Source organism: Antedon bifida, chromosome 6 (assembly GCF_963402885.1).
Source record: "Antedon bifida chromosome 6, ecAntBifi1.1, whole genome shotgun sequence".
Classification (NCBI taxonomy): domain Eukaryota; kingdom Metazoa; phylum Echinodermata; class Crinoidea; order Comatulida; family Antedonidae; genus Antedon; species Antedon bifida.
Window position 1 is genome coordinate 208,198 of NC_136231.1, and position 20,706 is coordinate 228,903.

The 20,706-nt window shown below is 31.2% G+C and overlaps 2 protein-coding genes across 3 annotated transcripts in view; both read right to left on the reverse strand.

Annotated features, from left to right (window-relative positions):
* Positions 1–20,706, reverse strand: part of LOC144845833 (uncharacterized) — a 126,864-nt gene that overhangs the window by 38,423 nt on the left and 67,735 nt on the right. The gene's annotated exons all lie outside the window — the stretch shown is intronic.
* On the reverse strand, positions 1,721–20,296 carry LOC144845850 (hyalin-like). 2 transcript variants are annotated; one of them, XM_078703318.1, is made up of 11 exons: positions 20,160–20,296; positions 15,768–15,902; positions 14,993–15,082; positions 13,145–13,345; positions 11,702–11,938; positions 11,362–11,601; positions 9,198–9,437; positions 8,461–8,581; positions 7,316–7,566; positions 6,188–6,952; positions 1,721–1,733 (listed from the first exon to the last, which is right to left on the reverse strand). In XM_078703318.1, exons 1-9 carry the CDS (start codon positions 20,233–20,235, stop codon positions 7,347–7,349), a joined length of 1,560 nt encoding a protein of 519 aa, XP_078559444.1. In that variant the 5' UTR covers positions 20,236–20,296; the 3' UTR covers positions 1,721–1,733; positions 6,188–6,952; positions 7,316–7,346. The 2 variants fall into 2 exon arrangements, with proteins under 2 accessions (XP_078559444.1, XP_078559445.1); XM_078703319.1 differs by lacking the exons at positions 1,721–1,733; positions 6,188–6,952; positions 8,461–8,581 and having other exon boundaries at positions 7,372–7,566.

Genomic DNA, 20,706 nt, shown 5'->3' on the forward strand with positions numbered 1-20,706 from the left:
TATAAAGGAAAAAGTTAAAACGTTCTCAATAAAGGAATTATAAAAAACCCTAAGAATTACTTTATCGACATTAAAATGGTTCAGCTTCCTTAACAGATAAAGTCTCTGGTGTCCTTTTTTTACTATTGCCTCTGTGTTTAATTCCCAGCCGAGATTGTCCTCAAATATAGTACCTAGGTATTTAAAGGAATGGACAATATGGACTGGTTCGTCATTTATAATGGATACCCAAGGGTTGCGTCCTTTCTCCTTCCTAAAATCTACAATCATCTCCTTGGTTTTGGTCACATTGAGTTCCAAGTAGGAGTTTCCACAAAATTGGATAAAATCATCTAAAGCGGAACCATGGCCGTCCTGTGAATTTTGAAGGAGAGACAGCAAGACAGTGTCGTCAGCAAATTTAACAAGATGACTATTGTCCTGTTTGCTGCGACAGTCATCCGTGTATATAATATACAGGAGAGGAGAGAGGACGCAACCCTGGGGGGATCCAATACTTGTCATACGTACATTCGAGTGTCTTTGGTTAACTAAGACCCTCTGACATCTGTTCGTAAGAAAACTTATAATCCATAATACAAAATCACGTTGAAAACTTAATACTTTTAATATGAAAAACACTCAAAAACAATTATTGGAAGTCCTAAAAAATGTATAATGGATGGTGAATTGAGAGTGTACATTTATCTGGATTCAGTTTTGGATCAAACCTAACTTTGCTATGTCAGGTATAGGTCATTTTTGGAACTTGGATGCTTAATAAAATAGAATACTCATATCTATGTTTATAGTGTATGCAATAACTGTGCTTTTACAATAGTATGTCTCATGCAAGGATATTTTGTGTTTGAATTTTATAAACATAATATCACCAATTTTAAGCAAGCATCAAATATGCAAAGCATCACAAGGCCCCAATCATCATGTGCCATTAGCATGCAAAGGCAAGTTTGTGCTAATGTTTAATTTATCAACATAATCTCCTAGTTAGTATACCTGTACTATATGTTATGATTGTATCGATTTGAAGTGCCAAGACTAAAGCATGTTAAGAACACTGGGTTATATTAATGAAAATAAATAAAAGTGCATTATACCTTCATATTGATTTGCTGGGTATACAAAAACATAATCAATGCTATATGTATCTCCTAAATCAACATACCAATAAGCAGATTGCTCTGCAGAAGCTATAATGATAAACAACAATATTAATGTATATTAATCTGTTGTAGAAAAACCAAAAATACATTTATTCCGACTTAAAATACATGAAAATAGAATATGGTAATAATTACATTTTTAAAATAAAAATTGATACTGTACTAAAAAAAGATGGTATTTTTTAATTATGTCAAAGTACATTAGGTAAGTTTACATTTTTGTACTTATTTAAAGATATATTGTCCCCCTAAAAAAATATTTTTTTAAATTTTTTTGTTGAATATGTTATGTCTCATAATAGTTATTCACTCTCACAAAAAATTGGGTCTGAAAAAAATTTATTTAACTGAGAAAAATGTAATTTAAAGCAAAAAATGGTCAAATTGTCTGGAAGACAATGAGTTTTTGGGTAATTTAACTGTTTATTTTGTCTTTTTATAGGTGAAATAATTTTTTTCCCCCGTTTTTTTTCTTATGGAAGTGAACAACTTCAATAAAACTGCAAAATGGCCTATTTAAAGTTCGATTTTAAAAATCTATATTTTTCATGATTTTGGGGGACAATACATCTTTAAACAAAATAAATATTTGATTATTTGAAGAGCCTGGTATAACAATCTTACCAACTGTACGTGAACATGAACCACTGCTGAAGTCCATATCAGTGTTACCATCAACAGCTAAACGAGGACCAAATAAACCACCTGATGTATCTGTACTCTGGTAAGCAGACTTGCCATTTGATAAATCAGCTGTAGAGAAAACAATTATTACAAAGTTGAGTTTATTTTAAACAAGTAATTTCACCACGGACTCATAATGGGCTTTGAGTCCAATGTAGTCTGACTATACCATGGACCATTTTATGTGGTACAATTTGAACACAAATAAGTAACTGCAAAGAACGTAAAATAATTTTAGATTACTCTAGCAGCATATAAGATTGCAATGAACCCACTCTCAAATTAATATTCAAGAAAATAGAATTAAGGTATGTTAGGGCCTGTTCAGACCTACGGAGGTCTGAACCAGGAAAAGATTAGTGGAAGCCACTCCGTACGATACTACTCTTTCGTTCGTTACAACAGCGCAAGGTACAAGATTAGTGAACGGCGCTTACGATACGAAAGTCATGCATCAATGATTTTGACCTCAAACCAATCAAATTTACTCCAGCATACCAGATGTTCGCCCAAATCGGTGACACTTCAGTTTGAAAAGAAAGCGTTAGTTAGGCAAATATGAACACTTATCTGTTACGACGCTAATTATAATATGACATTGCTTGTGATATAAAAGCATAACTCCATAAATCTGAACATACAGTACCCTTAAGTTTTCTAGCTCAATCATATAGCCTATGTGGTGTATTTTACAATCAAAAAAATAACTGTAACAAGAGCAATTAGACCAGAGTAAAAATTGAATATTGTGATCTCGATTCAATCCAAATTAAATGGAGTCTAAGTTTACATAAATTTCCCAGTCTCTCTCTTGCACTCGATCTCACTATATAATCTGCCTCAAACTCAGACAGTAAATACAAGGTAAAGTATGAACAGATACGAGTAGGGAAGAATTAGTCAATTTGATTATTTTTTTATTCAAATTGAGCAAATAGGTCTAAATAAATAGATTATTTAAGAATTTAAGTTAAAGACAGTGAAGCATCTTTACTTATTGCTGTGGTAAGAGCAGAATGCAATTGATAATGGTCAATTAAAAATCGTTAGAACATGCACATTTTCATAAACTCATGTATAAAATTCATTTGACTGGTTGGTTGGAGTATTGTGGTATGTATTGCGGCGGATAGAGGTCAAGTAACTTTATTGGTTCAATTAGGTTTGACTCTTTGACATTTTATTTTGTTTTTAATTCACTAATTGTCTTTTATTAGTCACCATCGTCGTCACCATTTTTTTTTTAAAGGTTTAGAGAGCCAGAGACCCCATTGTCTCAGCACAGTGAACCCAACAGTATTTCAAATCTCTAACGCTGGGTAGTTGCTTTCGTTGGTTCGTTGTAACCAATTACATTAATTTCTTTGGTTTTGTGTAGGCCTATAACAATTTATAATGTTAATTACATGTATGTAATAATTTAATAGACTTTTCTCATTACAGAACTAAGAAGTATGAAATACAAACATACAGTTTGAAATCTAGTAGAATACTGCACAGTAGATCTAGTATTTGTCATTTTATTTTGATTGTTTGTTAGAAATAAGTGTACAGTAATGAATCTGGGCTTTGAGAATAAATGTCAGGTCATGGTCTCCAGTATTGCGATGCAATAAGACGTACAGTATCGTAACCACTCAATAGATGACCTGCATTTGTATTGTATATACACATCTGTACGCGATTGGCGTACCACACTTACCTGGGTTTTGGACAGCGTGGTGTGTTCACGCAGGTTGGGTTGAAGTATAGAGTATTCAATAAACTTCACTTTACTGATAATAGTGGTCGATATATTTATTCGAGTCAGTAAAAACATAACCTTATGACGAAAACAGGAATTGCTGACATATTTTGGAATTATATTATTATAAGCTAATGAATATTTATTTACCATTTTTCATGAATATTAATAATGATATATTATTTGGTACAAAATCACCTATACAGTATAAATAGCATTTTTAATGAATTCATTTTTTCTGTCTTTTTGTAGCACCAATGGAAGCCACAGTTTGCAAAAAAAAGAAAAGTTATGTAATGTACCTTGAATCATGTTGCATATACAGTACGACTCTGAGTGAATAAGCAAGACAAATATTTTACATAATAATTACATTAATAGGCACATTTGTACTTTCGCTACTAAATTTATCTGTAACCCAGCCACGTCATACAAATACTAATAGCGTTAACTTTAAGAAAGATCTTTGTCCTAAGGTCCTACGCCACGGCATAACTCCATACCATAGGTTCGTTAGGACTAGTAGACTAGACCAGAACTAAGCCTAAATTCCTTTCCTAGCCTGCCATCCATACAGGCCCCCGAGGCTGAGTGAGTAGTTTAAGGCCTAGGCTAGTAGTATTACTATATGTACAGTATTAGAAGCCTACAGACTACACTACACAACAACACGTCTAACTTACTAGAGTAGGCCTCTACTCTAGGCCTAGCTAGGCCTACTACGGATTCTACACGGATACTTACTGTTTTGTTGAGATGAACTGATGAAGAATTGCTTAAGTAGAAGTAAAAAAAATAGTGTCAACCTTTTATCAAACATTTTGGTTTAAATTAACACTGGTAAAACGTTCACCAAAATCAATGTTTTCATATTTTTCGTGATTATTATTTACATCCGTAATAAACAGGCCATGTACAACCTCTTTATTATTTCCGGGTGTTATAGCGCCCTCACACTCTCTCTAAACTTCAGGGCTAGGACGAGGATTCTTGAGAACTAAGTAATTAAATGCCATTTCATAATCATCAATCCATAGTTTCCCATGTTCCATAACTTTATTTTTTGTTTTACGACTTTTTTTTTTAATATCACATTCTTATTTAACAGTTTCAAATTACCCACAGTAACAGTCCTATTCTTTTTGTACATAAATGTAATTGACGGTGTGGCAAAAAAATGTTATCTGTGTACAGGTTTGTATATAATTTTACGTCTTTTATTTACAGATTTTTTATTTACGCGTTATATAAAAAATCATTCACCGCTATTGGTATACCTACCAACTTTCTTACATTTTCTTGGGAGTATCCAGTTCAACTACTTGAACATCTGACAGAGTGTTGCCAAATACTGTATTGCATTTCATTTATTCGTCTCAAAGAACAAAGAGAGTACAAACATACAATAATAAAAAAAAGAGAAACATGAGACAGGGAAAACAAAAGTGAACCACTTAAATACATAAAGGTCGTAATGCTCAATTTCCTAAATTATAAAATCCATTGTTGTTAATTACTTTACTAAGAAATATTTCTCTATATTATTACTTTTATCAGAGCTCTGTAACAAATTTAAAGTTCCTTTTCACTGTCTACAATGATCAATTGTACTTTAATTTGATTTTACAATTATATTTCATGTTGTACAAAAAGTTTTATGGAAAAAAACGAAACAAAACAAATATATTATTATTAACTAAACCACTGTGGAGTGGGAACCCCTAAACATAAAAAATTACAATACAACATTTGATCATTAAAGAGAAATTCAAACAAATGTCCATCTATACCTGAGCTTTAACAACAAAAGATCTTATGATGTAAATAAATAAATAAGATAAATTATTATAATACAATTCAATTTGTAAAAAATTAGTATTAGTTATGGAAAAAAGACAAATTACTATTGCATAATAAAATAATTTAAATAATATTATTTAAATTATTTATTTACAAAAATAAATAATTGTTTGGGCCAATTTAAAATTTAGTACATCGCATTTGTAATCATGACTCCGGAGTTGTACATCTGATACTTGATAACCTACTATGTTTCGTTCTGATAACAGAATGCTTCATGGCAATTTGCTCAACTAGTAGAGGGTCTGGTTCGTACCAAATAATGTTCTTCTTCGCAACATTTCCATTGCCTTTTTACTGACCAATTTATCATCAATTGTTTATTTTATTGATTTCCCATAACCTCTCATATATAAATAATTAAATACTCAATTTACATTATTTTATTCCAAATAAACAGAAAAGTAAATTTGATATAGACTTGTTCATATTGCAGATACAATATAGTTATTTGTATTGGAAATGCATAAGCTGCTAAGAAAAAAAATACACTTCAATTACACAAAAGATGAAACAACATGGTTTCATATACAGTACTTATAGTAGACAAATGCATACAGTATGTAAACTAACGGTTGAAATAATCTTGGTGTAATCATTTTTTTTATATATGTTTCTTAAACATCATTAATTATTCTTATATTAATATATTATTATTATTGCTTTAAATCTGAATATTATAATACTGTATATTTATTTCCTATTTAATAATTATGATTTATATCAAATGTACTACAATTAACTTATCTTTATTGGTATATAAAACATGAACATAGAAAGTAGACTAACAAGTATGCCTGCAGTAGACAGACAGAGTTATAAACATTATCAGTAAGATTTAAAGATATATGGATAATAATAGCGCACAAATTAGATTATATAGACAGTACCAGTCCATCATTTCTTGTACAAATAGGTTTTTGGAACAGCTTCTATCCAACTGCTATTAGAGCACCAAACAAATGAGTTTGATTTTGTTTTGTCGAGAGAATGTTATGTATTTGTGTCTCAGAGCAACACAATCTCTATGTATATTGTATTGTTATATGCAAATGACATTATTAAATGGAAATAATGTTTCAATAAATGAATGAATTATACAAAATAAGAACTATATGACAGTTGGGAAGCATAATTGTATCTATCTATGTAAAAAAGTTTGATAAAAATGGTTTAGACAATGTGACTTCACAATAATCAATCATAGCAGATAGTAGACAATACAATGATGATACAATTTAAAAACATCCCCTAATATAAAATTGATAAACTATGTTTGTACTTTTAAATACAGTAAAAGTCATGAAATATTAAAATGTCATGACTAGTAACAATTCTCTAGATTTAAACTTCACAATAAGTACCAACATAAGACCACAGAATACCAGCTGAGTAGTTCAATAATTGATGGATTATACAGAGTGAAGAAGTTCAATCAACATATCCACTACATCATCATTAACTTGTTGAATGCAAGTCATACTTCTTCTGCAATTCAATGCTAAAGACAAATGATGAAAAAAAATGAATTGTGTATGAATGTATACATTATATAAAAAACATTATTTTGACATCTTTAATAAAGCAGTCAGTCGGTCTGTCTGTCCAACTGTTGCTCTTGTTGATGATCTTGTTTAGGGTACTTGTATTAAATTATTGGTGTCAAAATACAAAAATAAAATGACAGGCACACTGCATCATAAAAATGTTATATTGTATTTACATTAAAATAGCCTTTTTACAGGTTGACATGATATTTATTCCTGATTGGCATTTAGTGTATGGGTTTATTTCTCATTGCTGATGTTGAATGTGTGAAATAAATAAACTTTTTAATGACTACTACATGATAAATGGTTCATACCTATTTGAATAATCTAATATTCACCTCATGATTACTGTTTCAAATCAGTATAAGTTGGCTCCATTGATGAGTATGTGTGCAGATCTTGATATCCAGATTCTGGTTGAGGTGGTGGTGCTGTAACATTGCCAGGTGTTGGCAGGCTGATCTCATATTCTGTAGCAGCTGGTTTCATTGCAACTTCATCATACGTAGGCATGTTCATCGCTGTGGTGTCATCCTTTTGCTTGTTTTTCTGAGAATAGTGAGACCTAAGATAAGTGCAGTAATAGGTCATTTTAAATAAAGTATTGTTTAAACAAATCTAACAATTTTCAATAATGATTGTCCTTTATTTTCATGATTTGATAATCACAAAAGATTTTTGAAAGGTATTTTCAAGCAAAGTAATGCACACTCCACTAAGATAAAGTATAAGTAAAATATTAAGCATCCAGCGTAATTTAAATTTAATATTCTGAATTATTATTAAATATGTTACGTATACATGTATATATATTTCTTTTTAACTACAAATAGCACAACACAAGAAATAAAATAGAATACAAGATTTTAAATAGAATGGAGAAATTAAATGAATTATATAATTTATTGAAATACAGAGTTAAATTGAATAAAAGTAAATATTAGGTTTTTACCTATCGAATTAAATAAGCTGTAAAAAAAAGAAGAAACACTGAAATATTCAGATATCAGACTTGCTATGCTGCTTCTACTAGACATTAGTAAACAGTTTTGAGACCAGAGCAAAAATTGTCTATAACCAAATTAAGTTTATTACAACCATTTTAAAAGGAGCTTCCTGTGCATTTGTATAAGCAGAATCCAGGTAAACTTTCTAAAAGTTTGTAAAATAAACAAATATTTGCTACTGAAAGTTTTATAAATGCATATAGGCCAAGAGAGGCTCAAATCACTGCATACTTTAAAGCAGAAAAGTAATGAGGTTGAGCATAATTTCTAAAGAAAATCTACCATTAAAATATGATTTAAAACATAAAACTTCTACATAAAAAAACAAATACTGCTATGCTACATTAGGAGGCTTCTAAATTGAATAATTGAGAAAGAAATAATCAATCAACCAAGAGCTCAATAGAAATAATTTAGAATGTGAGAGCCTGGAAAACAAATAGAAACAACACCTGCAATAAAAGATCAAAACTGGAAACATCACCAAAATGATGACAACAAGAACAATTATTACTGCTATCAGGTAACCTGGTACTGTGTTACAGGATGTGTTACTTGATGTGTCTTCACTGCCTTCAAAAGTAATATACTTTAACTGTTCAAATGCATGTTATAGGAAAAACATTATTCTTTTTTTTCAACCCAGCCACGTTACAAGGGCCTTAACGGCTATTAACACTTTATCAGTGGTTTACATTCTTTTGCTGATCGCTTCTGGGAATTCCCCTATTAAAATCACAAGGGTGTAAAAAGTTTCAAAGGAGATGCAAGGAATAGTAGGTAATGCCTAGAATGATGAACCCAGCAAAGTTCAATCTTTTTTGTTAACTAACCTACAAACATGTGTTTTAAGCAGTAAAAACAATTACACTGCATTTCTTGCAGTGATCTTTGTGAAAATGGTTCAGTTCAGTATAGACGTTTTCAACATTGAACATTTTTTATGATTAAACATTTTTGAAAAGTGGGACAATAAGCGGTTGGATGGGACAACAGTATACAATTCTTAAATACATGGCTGGGGTACTAGTTTGAAGAAAAAGTGACTATGAAAGTGGAAATTCAAAGGTGAGTACAAACTGCTAATTAATTGACCTCAAAGGATAAAAACAAAAACATTTTGCTACTAGAGCTTAAATTGTCATTACTAACAAATAAATAAAATATTATTTTAAATAGGATCGCTTACCAATTATTACAAAAACTGTAAATCCACAGCTTCCTGTATTACCAGCATTATCTGCAGCAGTACATGTGACATCAGTTGAACCAATATTAAATGATGAACCAGAAGGTGGAGAACAAGTAGCTGACAGACCAGTATCAACATTGTCACTGACTGAGGGGTCATCCCAGGTCACTGTAGCTTGGTCTATGTTTGTACGTATTTCAATATTATTAGGACATGTTACAGTTGGACTTCTGACATCTGTGGAAAGAATCTTTATCACATTAGATTTTATTTTATTTGAACATTTATAAATTTTAAATATTAATCATTTAAACATGAATCAATAAAATGATATTCAATTCAATTCAATTCAACTAAACATTTATTTCTTCCTTCAGTAAAATTAGGTAATCATAACAAATTCAAGTAAAATATAAACCATGTCAATTGATGATAAAAAAAAAGTATACAGGTATCAATAAAAGGAAGTAGGCAGTGCCCAAGAAGATACAAATCTTGTGGTGGGCCAGCCTATTTACAGACACAGGTAAGACGGTCAAAAATTCAAAAATACAGGACGAAACGACAGGGACATAACAAGACAGCAAAAGGAGGAAAAAAAACAACGATCAACAGAATGACAGCAAATCATATCCTGACCAAGAACTGACAAATGAAACTCGAAAAAATTGCCAGAATAAAAAAGAGAGATCAATACTTTGCAATAAGGTATTTCTTAAGTTTGGAAGAAAACGTTTTTATTGAAATAGATTTGCCGATGTCAGAAGGTAAATTATTCCATAAATTGGAGCCGGAAAATCTTATGTTATGTTGAAAATAATTAGTGCGATGTTTCGGTATATGGATCTTATATTGGTTTCTTGTACAGTACGAGTGACGAACAGAATTTGGGATGAAAAAATTACACAGATGCTTAGGAAGAAGGAAATTTATTGATGAGTACACGAATATAAATTGTTGAAAAATATTAATGTCAAAAATATTAAAGAGATTCAAGTTAGAAAACAAATGGGACGAATGAGACCGGGGTGGAACGCCAGATATAATGCGAGTAGCCTTTTTTTGTATAATGTGAAGTTTGATGAGATTGGATGGGTAAGTATTTGCCCATACAATGTTACAATAGCTCAGATAGGGAAGAATTAAAGAACAGTAAATAATACGGAGGATATTTGGGGGAATGAACGAAGAAAGTCTAAACATGACACCGAGGGTCTTGGAAGTTTTGTTCTCGATTTCTTTAATGTGAGTTTTCCAAGTTAGACCACTATCGAGATAAACACCTAGAAACTTTGCGCTTTCAACACGTGGAATATCATAATTGTCAATCAGAATCTTATATGGCGTAGTATTGATAAATCTGTCTTTTTGGGGACTCCGGAAAAGAATAAAGCTGCACTTTTTATAATTGATAGATAACTTATTACTAGAAAAATAGATGGACATGTGTTTTAAGTTGGTGTTAAGGTCATCAAAAAGAGATTGGATATTAGGGGAAGAATAGAACACGGTTGTGTCGTCAGCATAGAGAAAAAACGAGAGAAGATTAGAGCATCGATATAAATCATTAATGTATAAAATAAATAAAAGTGGACCTAAAAGAGAACCTTGGGGGACACCGCATGTGACTGATGAAAAATGAGATAGGTGGTTTGAGTATCTAGTACATTGAGAACGATTTGCTAAGTAACTTTTAAACAAATTTAATGCAGGCCCTCGAATACCATAATGGGATAACTTAAATAAAAGAATATCATGATTGATAGTGTCAAAAGCTTTGGAAAGATCAATAAAGAGTCCAATAGCGAAATCATTGCGTTCAAAAGCGTCCACAATTTTGTTAGTAAGGTCAATAAGAGCCATGGATGTATTATATTTTTTACGAAAGCCGAATTAGTATAAAATATCGTATTTGGTAATAAAATTAAAAGTCAGCCAGAGTCTCTGGCAGTTAGAGTTTGTACAATCTATAGTATAGGTACTAAATAAAAATTATAAAATAATCATGTATAAATAAAGCCTGGTTAAAAAAAATAACACAATTAGACATAAGGGGCTTGTATAATATTGTAGCTGAAACGTCATATACATTATCAAATTTTATTTTTCAGAAATGTTTGTAAAGTTTGTAATGATAGTATAGTCTTGTTTAAATACATACCATTGATAGTAACATTAAATCCACAGCTTCCTTTATTACCAGCAGTATCCATAGCAGAACAAGTAACATTAGTTGAACCAACATTAAATAATGAACCAGAAGGTGGAGAACAAGTAGCTGACAGACCAGTATCAACATTGTCACTGACTGAGGGGTCATTCCAGGTCACTGTAGCTTTATCTGTATTTGTATCCACAGTGGTTTCTCCAGGGCATTTTAAATTAGGATTTCCATCATCCTCTTACAACAAAAATAGATACTGTATTAAATTCACAGGTGAATGTATGTCAACCATTAATATTTATTAGGCCAAATATGCCGTCAATTGTATAAATCATACCTAAAACGACATTAAAAGTACAATCACCAGTATTAGTATTGCTATCAGTTGCAGTACATCTTATATTAGTAGTTCCAACAGCAAATGATGAACCAGATGATGGAGTACAGTTTGCAACCAGGTCAGTGTCAACATCATCAGTTACAGTTGGTGGATCCCATGTCACAGTTTGCATTGCTGATAGTTGTGTAGAAATAATAATATCATCAGGACAGATCACAACTGGTATAACAGGCACTAAAAGTCAGGAAAAAGAAAAATGATGATGAACACGCATGGCAAGTCAAACAGCAGCTACTGTAAGCCAGTTTAAACTTTGCCAGTTGGTAAAGCAATGCTATAACTATCAATGCTCTCAATGGGGATGGATAAGCAATAATATCACTAGCACAGATAACAAGTGGTAGGTAAGCTAAAACTGAACAACTATCAAATGCCTACAGCAAGTATTTTTACTCCTCCTATAAGACACAAAACCAAACATCTAGAAACAATATTACTCAACCAACCAGAAAATGAAATTAAAAATCTGTCAGGATCAGCCAAGAAATGAGAAAATAATATGATCTATATGTTGTTTATCGAGTACAGTAGTATTTTAAGTTATAAAAGTTGATTACTTTGATATTATATACCAAGTTTTAAACAACCTACTTAAAGGTGCATTTATTTTATTCCTGATTTTATTACAAAAAAACCTTTAAAACAAAATACCATCTGATCCTCCGTCAGGTACACCCGTAACACTTCCACAGTACACAGTATAGACGGCATACACCACAGCGAGTCTCTATCTCTTCCCTCGCTCGACTCTCAATTCACAACAAATGACGACAATTGATAGGCTTATAAAATATATGACATAGGCTAGGCTAGATCGTGTTAATTCGGATATTTAATTAATATAGGACTATTAATAAAGTATATTTTCAATTTTAATTTGAAAACTGGTATGAAAATATTACTTTTTAAAGAAAACAGTAGAAAAAGTAGAGCAAAATCTGTAGGCGGTAGAAATGGTAGTCGGTCGGTAGCCTTCCGCGTGAATCGGTAGCGTTGGCAGGTATGCGTTTGGAATTAGCCCTACCTAAGTGCTATAATAATGGTGATAATTAACACGCTCTAATGCACGTTCAGATTCTATAAACATTTTTAGAATTTCTGCCATGCTAAAGTTGGAGCACTTTTTGAATGGCCTAGCTTCCCGGCCTGGCATTCATTAATGATTTACTATGGATAAATTGAATAAAAGTAGTTAATGAATATTTTGTATTTATTGAATGGAGAGAATATTTCATGTAATGAAAAGATGACTGCTCTATTTTCAACTCGGCTCCGCCTCGTTAAAAATAGAGCAGTCCTGAAATGTTCTCACCATCCAACTCATAAACATTCATTATGGATGATAGATTTATTCTAACAATTATTTGATATGTTAATTACCTCCATAAACCTGTACTTCACAAACAATAATTTCATTGATATTACTGTTATATAAAGAAACATAACGTCCAATCAAAGATGGATTGCAGTATACAAAGTGATGACCAGATGTTGAGGAAGGGATAGATCCACAGATATTAGTGGAAGTAAGGATTGAACTGACATCACTAGTAACACGGACCTCAATGCCAGTAAGTGTTGCTGAAATATTAAAATATCAGTAAAAAAACTTATTAGCAATCACTGCAGGTACATATATTGACCTACATATATTCAATACTTGTATTTAATATGTAACATTACCAATACATTTACTCAAGAAGAATTATTGGTGAGTTCTATAAATTTATAAAGGTGAACTGATATTTAAACAAAATGGGTATTAACAATTACTATGGGAAGAAACAGCATTATGATGTAATTATGATTACAATAGAACTACATGGGTGCAGTGTGACATCCATCAACATACAAGGCAATTTGTTTTTTAATATTTTTATAAACATAATCCTCTCAATGCTAAGCATCAAGTATGTGTAGCATCATCACCCCAAGCATCATGTTACTGTACTGTTACATTAAGAAATCCATACAGTAGGCACCCAAAGGTAAGTTTAGGATTCTACAGTACTAGTGTTGGTGTCAGTATTCAATATTCAGTATTTTATTGCCACTCACTTTATCAAGCAGTTGCACACACCTTTCGGTGTACAAAAATAAACCACAAAATATAAAAGGAAACGATCCATAAAAAAAAACAAATAATTATATAAAATAATAATAATAAATAACAAATAAAAATATGACACATTTCAGATAAACAAATGACATTTCATCAAAATCAAAGGAAAAAAAATATATACTAATACACTGTAGTAATAATGTCGTGCATATATATTATACAGATATTGACTGCTTAGAGGTTAAATATAAGATTTGACATCCCCGAGGGAATGATATATGTTCGAGGGAATATATATTTCTCGAAGCGCCAGCTGAGGGAAATATATATTCCCCGAGAACATAATATCATTCCCGAGGGGATGTCAAATCTTATATTTAACCGATATAAAAGGCGATATCTGTTATATTATATAGCCAAGAACAAGTCTGCTAGGTTGGGTGAAGCTAGGCTAGGCCTCCTATAGTATTTGTATTGTATGTAAACAAGCCTGCCTAGACACCTTACCTTGCGAAGAATAATATACAGATAATTACTAATTAATGATTCCTTGGCAATAAAATATTCATTCTAGGTCGTTTAAATTAACAGAAGAATTTCCATCAATAAGCCTATTAATAATAATATTATAATCAGGTAGGCCGAATAAACAATTCGTCTTCTTCTCTTCGAGAAGCCGAATCACCGGATGTTCAGCGCGTACTAGTTACTAAGTTACTACCGTGAGTATTGACCAATCACAAACGGTGTTTCATCACATTTAGGGAGGACTAATAACAAATGAGGGCGCTATGTATGCATAGTTTAAATAGTTTAGATGATTAATATCTTCAAGCAAGCTCCGTGGCGCAGCGGTTGAAGCGTTGTCTTGCGATGGAGTGACAATTCCACCCAAGTTCAAGATCCAGTAGATGACTTTTGTTTATTTATCGGCAAACGCGAGTGTTGCCACACGAAAATTACACAGTCAATATCATCGAACTCGAGAATTTATATGTTTAATGACAGGGGACACGATAATTACGCGAAAATTAATCGGTCAATATCATCGTTCTCGTGGATATATACGATTTACGATCCTCGAAGCGGTAGTCATGTGATGCAGTTTCAACCAATCACGTTCACGTATTTACATAGGCTATGTAATATAAGTAATTAGTACTAACCTGCAAATTGAGTTGCTGAGAATACATTAACATAGTCAATGCTGTATGTATCTCCTAAATCAACATACCAATAAGCATGCCCTGTAGAAGCTTTAAATATAAACAACAATATATTTTTTTTATCAATCTGTTACTGTAGAAAATCCAAATACCAGTAATAATAGCGTATTTTTTTAAAATGAACAACCCAGGGCATTTATTGTTCAGGCTGATATTTAGGCGTGTGTTTATTTCAGGGAGGTGTTTATTTTTTTGGTGTAATATTTATGGTAACATCTTTAATAAAATAAATAGGCCCCTAATGAACAAATATACAACAAAATAAATTTAAAAAGTGACAAAAAACAGTAAAAATTGTATAAAAAATGGTTGGTAAATTGCAGCTCACGGCATTCAATGAATTCTACCTACAAATAGAAATGTGTTTGTGTATAAAAAATTGTGTATATGCATGTGGCAGAGTGTTTATTCAAAGTGGAGAGTTATAATCAATTAAATATGGTATGTTTTTTATATTTTTATTCACAAATTGTATATAATAGAAATATAAACTGTAATACAATATTTTGAATACAATGTGGCGGGGCGTTTATTCAAAATGATGTTGTATTGGGGTGTTTATTCAATTAAATATGGTGATTTATTTATACTTTTATTAACTATTTGCAAATTATTTTTTTTAAATAAAAATTATTACTGTTACTAAAGAAAATAATTAAAATAATATAATATTAATATATTTAATTATTTGAAGAGCCTTGCATAACAATCTCACCAACTGTACGTGAACATGAACCACTGCTGAAGTCACTACTGGTGTCACCATCAACAGCTAAACCAGCATCATATGATATACCATCAGAGACATAAGTTGTACTCTGGCCAGCAAACTTGCCAGTTGACAAAACAGCTGAAGAGAAAACAATTATTACAAAGTTGAGTTTTTTAGTTTTCCACAAATAATTGTAACAAGAACAATTAGAGAATTATGATCTCCGGCTACCTGGGGTAAAAATTGTGATCTATAGATCCAATCCAAATTAAGTTTCCCAGTATCTCATTTGCACTCCTAATATCCTATAATCTGCTAAAAACTCTGGCAGTAAATACAAGGTACTGTACAGTATGAATAGAATTAATTAGTCAAATTGATTATTTTTTTAAATTCAAATTGCGCAAATCGGTTTCAACAAATAGATTGTAAAGAATTGTTTTAATGCCGTGGTTGGAGTCAGCGGAATGCAATTGATTGGTCAATTAAAAATCGCTCATGCACATTTTCATAAACTCATGTATAAAGTAAAACACCGATTCGTTTGACTGATTGGATGGAGTAGTGGTGTGGTACATATTGCGGCTAGAGATCATATCAAGTAACTTTATTGGTTCGATCAGGTTCAATTCTCGGACAATTTCTTTTACTTTTTAATTCATTATTTTCTTTTAGTCATCTTTTGAATAGAGATATTGTTTTTTTAGATTATAGAGAGCCAGATTATGTCGGAACTGTAACCAATTACATTAATTTCTTTTCCAGATTGTTTTATGTAGTCCTACTGTATAACAATTTATTTTAATAAATGTTAAAATATGTATTTATATTTAAATTTTTTTTATATTTATTTATTTAAACACACTCTTGTGTAATACAAGACCAGCCAATTCTGGTTTATGAGTGAATATATAAAATAACAATTATAAATAGACACGGATAAAAAACATTTAAAAAAACCAAACTTCATTTTTTCTTCTTTTTTTTTATGTATGTTAATTTAATGGACCATTGATATTGTCATATATGAAATACAGCAAACATTTTTTAGAATGAAGAATAATAGTAGGTTTGAAATCTAATAATACTACTGCAGTAATTTTGATTGTTAATTGTTTGTTAGAAATATGTGAACGGTAACGAATCGGAGGTAGTATGAGAATAAATAAAAATACTATAATGAGTTTAAATTATCTTTATGTATAATCATATATAAATAATTGTTAATTTTCATTACATTCAATGTACTTATCTTTATTAAAAAATTATATCATTACAATGTTATTGTCATGTTGGATTTTATTTTTAAGAGCTACTTCATCTTCATATTTATTTTATCATTTTTTCCAGAATATTATTGATTAATATATTGGGTTATACGAGCCATATTCATATTAAGAAAATAATATTCTAGATCTTTGTCTTCATCAGGTCCTACTTTGGTTACGATGAAATCGGTCGCGTCTGAAATCGGTCGCGATAAAATCAACTTTCGGTATTTTGTATGACGCGCCGCTAGAGCTATACTTTTGATGATATCGGTCGCGTTTGAAATAGGTCGGACTATTTTGTATGGAGATTTATTATAGATTTATTGATATTTTTTAGGAACTAGATTATTTATGTGGATATTTTTTATTTGGTTAATAAATATTTATTATCAATCATTATCATTAAATTTTTTTTTTATTCCACAGGTCTCGAAGAAGGACTGTGTCTTTTAAAATGGCCATTTCTAAACACGTTTAAATATTATATTAGGCATAATATTATATTAGGCATATAATAATTTACCTCTATTTATATGTACTGTAATTAATATATTAAATAGAGAATATACGTCTGTGTCTTTTATTATGCAAACAATTACGTAAAAGACAACAATTTATTTAAAAACAATAATTTTTACAATATAGCCCGTTAAGCCAGCGTATCCATTTGTATACTTATGCATACTGTGGCAGATTATAACATATCCATGTCGTTAACAACATACTATTCGATCACCTTATTTTTATTTCTATTTTACAGTATTTATATCCGTTATGTTGGATAATATTAAGTGTATAATGATTATTGTTGAGGCAAATCATGTGTATATTTTTATTTCTAATGTTTAAAATAGTTTTTAGTAAAATGATCATTATATGCGCGTGGTGGTTAAAAGGCGAGTTACTGAAATAAACCCCCGAATAAGCCATATTGGAGATGCGCCTTCTAACTATGATTGTGCAGCTGTTTCCTCTAACTACGTTATTTTGCTGATGGGGTTTCCCCTTTTTAAAAAACACGCACTTGTTAGTATGTCAAATCATGGACAAAACATGTACGATCGTTGTCCATGGCCAGGTAAAGATGACGTCTATTACTAATACCCATACGTTTAAAACGTCTATAGGCCTCCTGCACGTGTTTTTGTGAAACGATCCAATGAGCTATGCTCGACGCGATTATGAGATCATGTTCCAAATATGAGCACTGTTTCTATAAATTGACAGTATTATTTATATATAATTTACGTATATACGTTGGCGATACTATAGATTTTAATTTGAATATCTTTTATTTCTTCATTTATAATAATCATTTAATGTAAATAATTAAGTAAGTGCAACTCAGTGTCTCACAATCTAAATTTTTAAATATCAGTGCAGATTACCTCTTTGAGAATCGTGTCCACCTTTATTATCCATACATTATTATTCTCACATCTATCATTGTACATCATAGTCCTACTGTAGGGCCGGTAGATTGATTTATAACGGCGTATTATCTATATATTTTATTATTATCCTAAAACCATGCTCACATCAGAGTGGCGGATATCGAATGCAAAAATCACCATCATCTTCCTTTATTGCATAAACCTCCTAAGCTGGTATCCACTTGCAGGTATAGAACGAGTTTCGTAATTAAGGTTTTTCCAGTTAGAAACTGCCACCGCCAGCGTTTTTAGCCCAATTCGATGTTTTTATTAAAGCTGATTGAAACTATGTATGTGATCTGATTTACATGTAATTTAGACTAAAATAATCATAAAGATTTTAGCTTTACAATGGTACCAAGAACGATTTTCAAATCGCAATATGTAAATCGTAATAGTAAAATGAAAGTAACCCACTTTTTGAGTTTTTCGTAGTTTCGCGCAAGAAAGTCGAGATATTCGCAATTTTGTGCAAGACATCACAATATGAAAATATCGCCCGGTGAGATCAACAAACAACGAAAAAGATAAGTTATCACCATCGAAAAATGTATTACATTTTACAAATCATAAATCTTACATCAATGTTTCACCAAAATCCACATAGTAAAGACACCAGGCCTAGTTAACTAGGCCTAAATTTGATCCGGAGCCTTTTTACGACTAGGCCTAGGCTAGTTAGTAAACTGATGATAATGTTCATACCATTTCTAAACAAGTTTGTTAAACTCGGCCACTTACAGTGAAACACCGAAACAATTAGGGTATACATACAATAATAAAATTAAAGACTTCATATTGAAAATGAATCCATTATTTTTTATTCAGAGATAACAAACAAACATGCCAATCCGCAAAAGCCTTTGGTAATGCTCTGGTACCATTTTGACAATCGTTCGTAACCAGATTAGTTACTTTCAAAAAGTAAAATATTAATGGTCCAGACCGAATATACTGTCCATATTTATAGTATATACCAATAATTAACCTATCTACCGGATTTCGTAAAAAAACGTGAAACACGAAGATCTTCGTGTTTTCGTGTTTGGCAGTCAAGCGTTGTGTTTCCAAACACGAAGATCTTCGTGTTTGGCAGTCAAAGTGTTAACTGTGATAATACGCAATAGGCGCGTCTACTTGTTTAACTATTACATTTTATTTATTATTTTCAAAACTTTAAACAGTGGCATGCCAATCTTTTCAAAAACTTGCACAATATTCAATAAAACATTTTAAAAACGATTTTCTAAAAGAACACATTACAATTCATTAAAACCTGTAAGATAAAATGAAAACACAAATTATTTATAAATAGGCCTAATGAGATAAATATTTATATACACTGTACTTAAAAAATAACGATCGAGGTTAAAAAAATGTCAAATAGTAGGCCTATTATTAGAAATTCTAATATTCAAAATTAACTAAAAACATAATGTGCGTTTTCGTTAAAAATGTATCTAATGCGCCATATACAAATTAGCGCGACCAAAATAAAACTCGACCGATATCAAACGTAACTAATATGATAAAATGCGTATCTAGCGGCGCTCCATACAAAATACCGGATGTTGATTTTATCGCGACTGACTTCATACGCCACCGATTTCAAGCGCGACCGATTTCATCTGACACCGCACTAGGCCTAGGCCTAGTTATGCTAGGCCTACGGATTTTACACGGATACTTACTGTTTTGTTGAGATGAACTGATGAAGCAATGCTTAAGTAGAAGTAAAAAAAATAGTGTCAACCTTTTATCAAACATTTTGGTTTAAATTAACACTGGTAAAACGTTCACCAAAATCAATGTTTTCATATTTTTTCGTGATTAAATATTTACAAATAATACACAGGCAACCTCTTTATTATTTCCGGGTGTTATACCGCCCTCATTTTCTCTAAACTTCAGGGCTAGCTAGGACCGTATTCTTGAAACGGAACTAAAGTAATTAAATGCCATTTCATAAATCATCAATCCATAGTTTCCCATGTTCCATAACTTTTGTTTTTGTTTTACGACTTTTTTTCTTTTAATATCACATTCTTATCAGTGGTTTGACAGTTTCAAATTACCCACAGCAACAGTCCTATTCTTTTGTACATAAATGTAATTATGACGGTGTGGCAAAAAAATGTTATCAGTGTACGTAGGTTTGTATATAATTTTACGTCTTTTATTTACAGATTTTTATTTACGTGTTATATTAAAAATCATCCACTGCTATTGGTATACCTA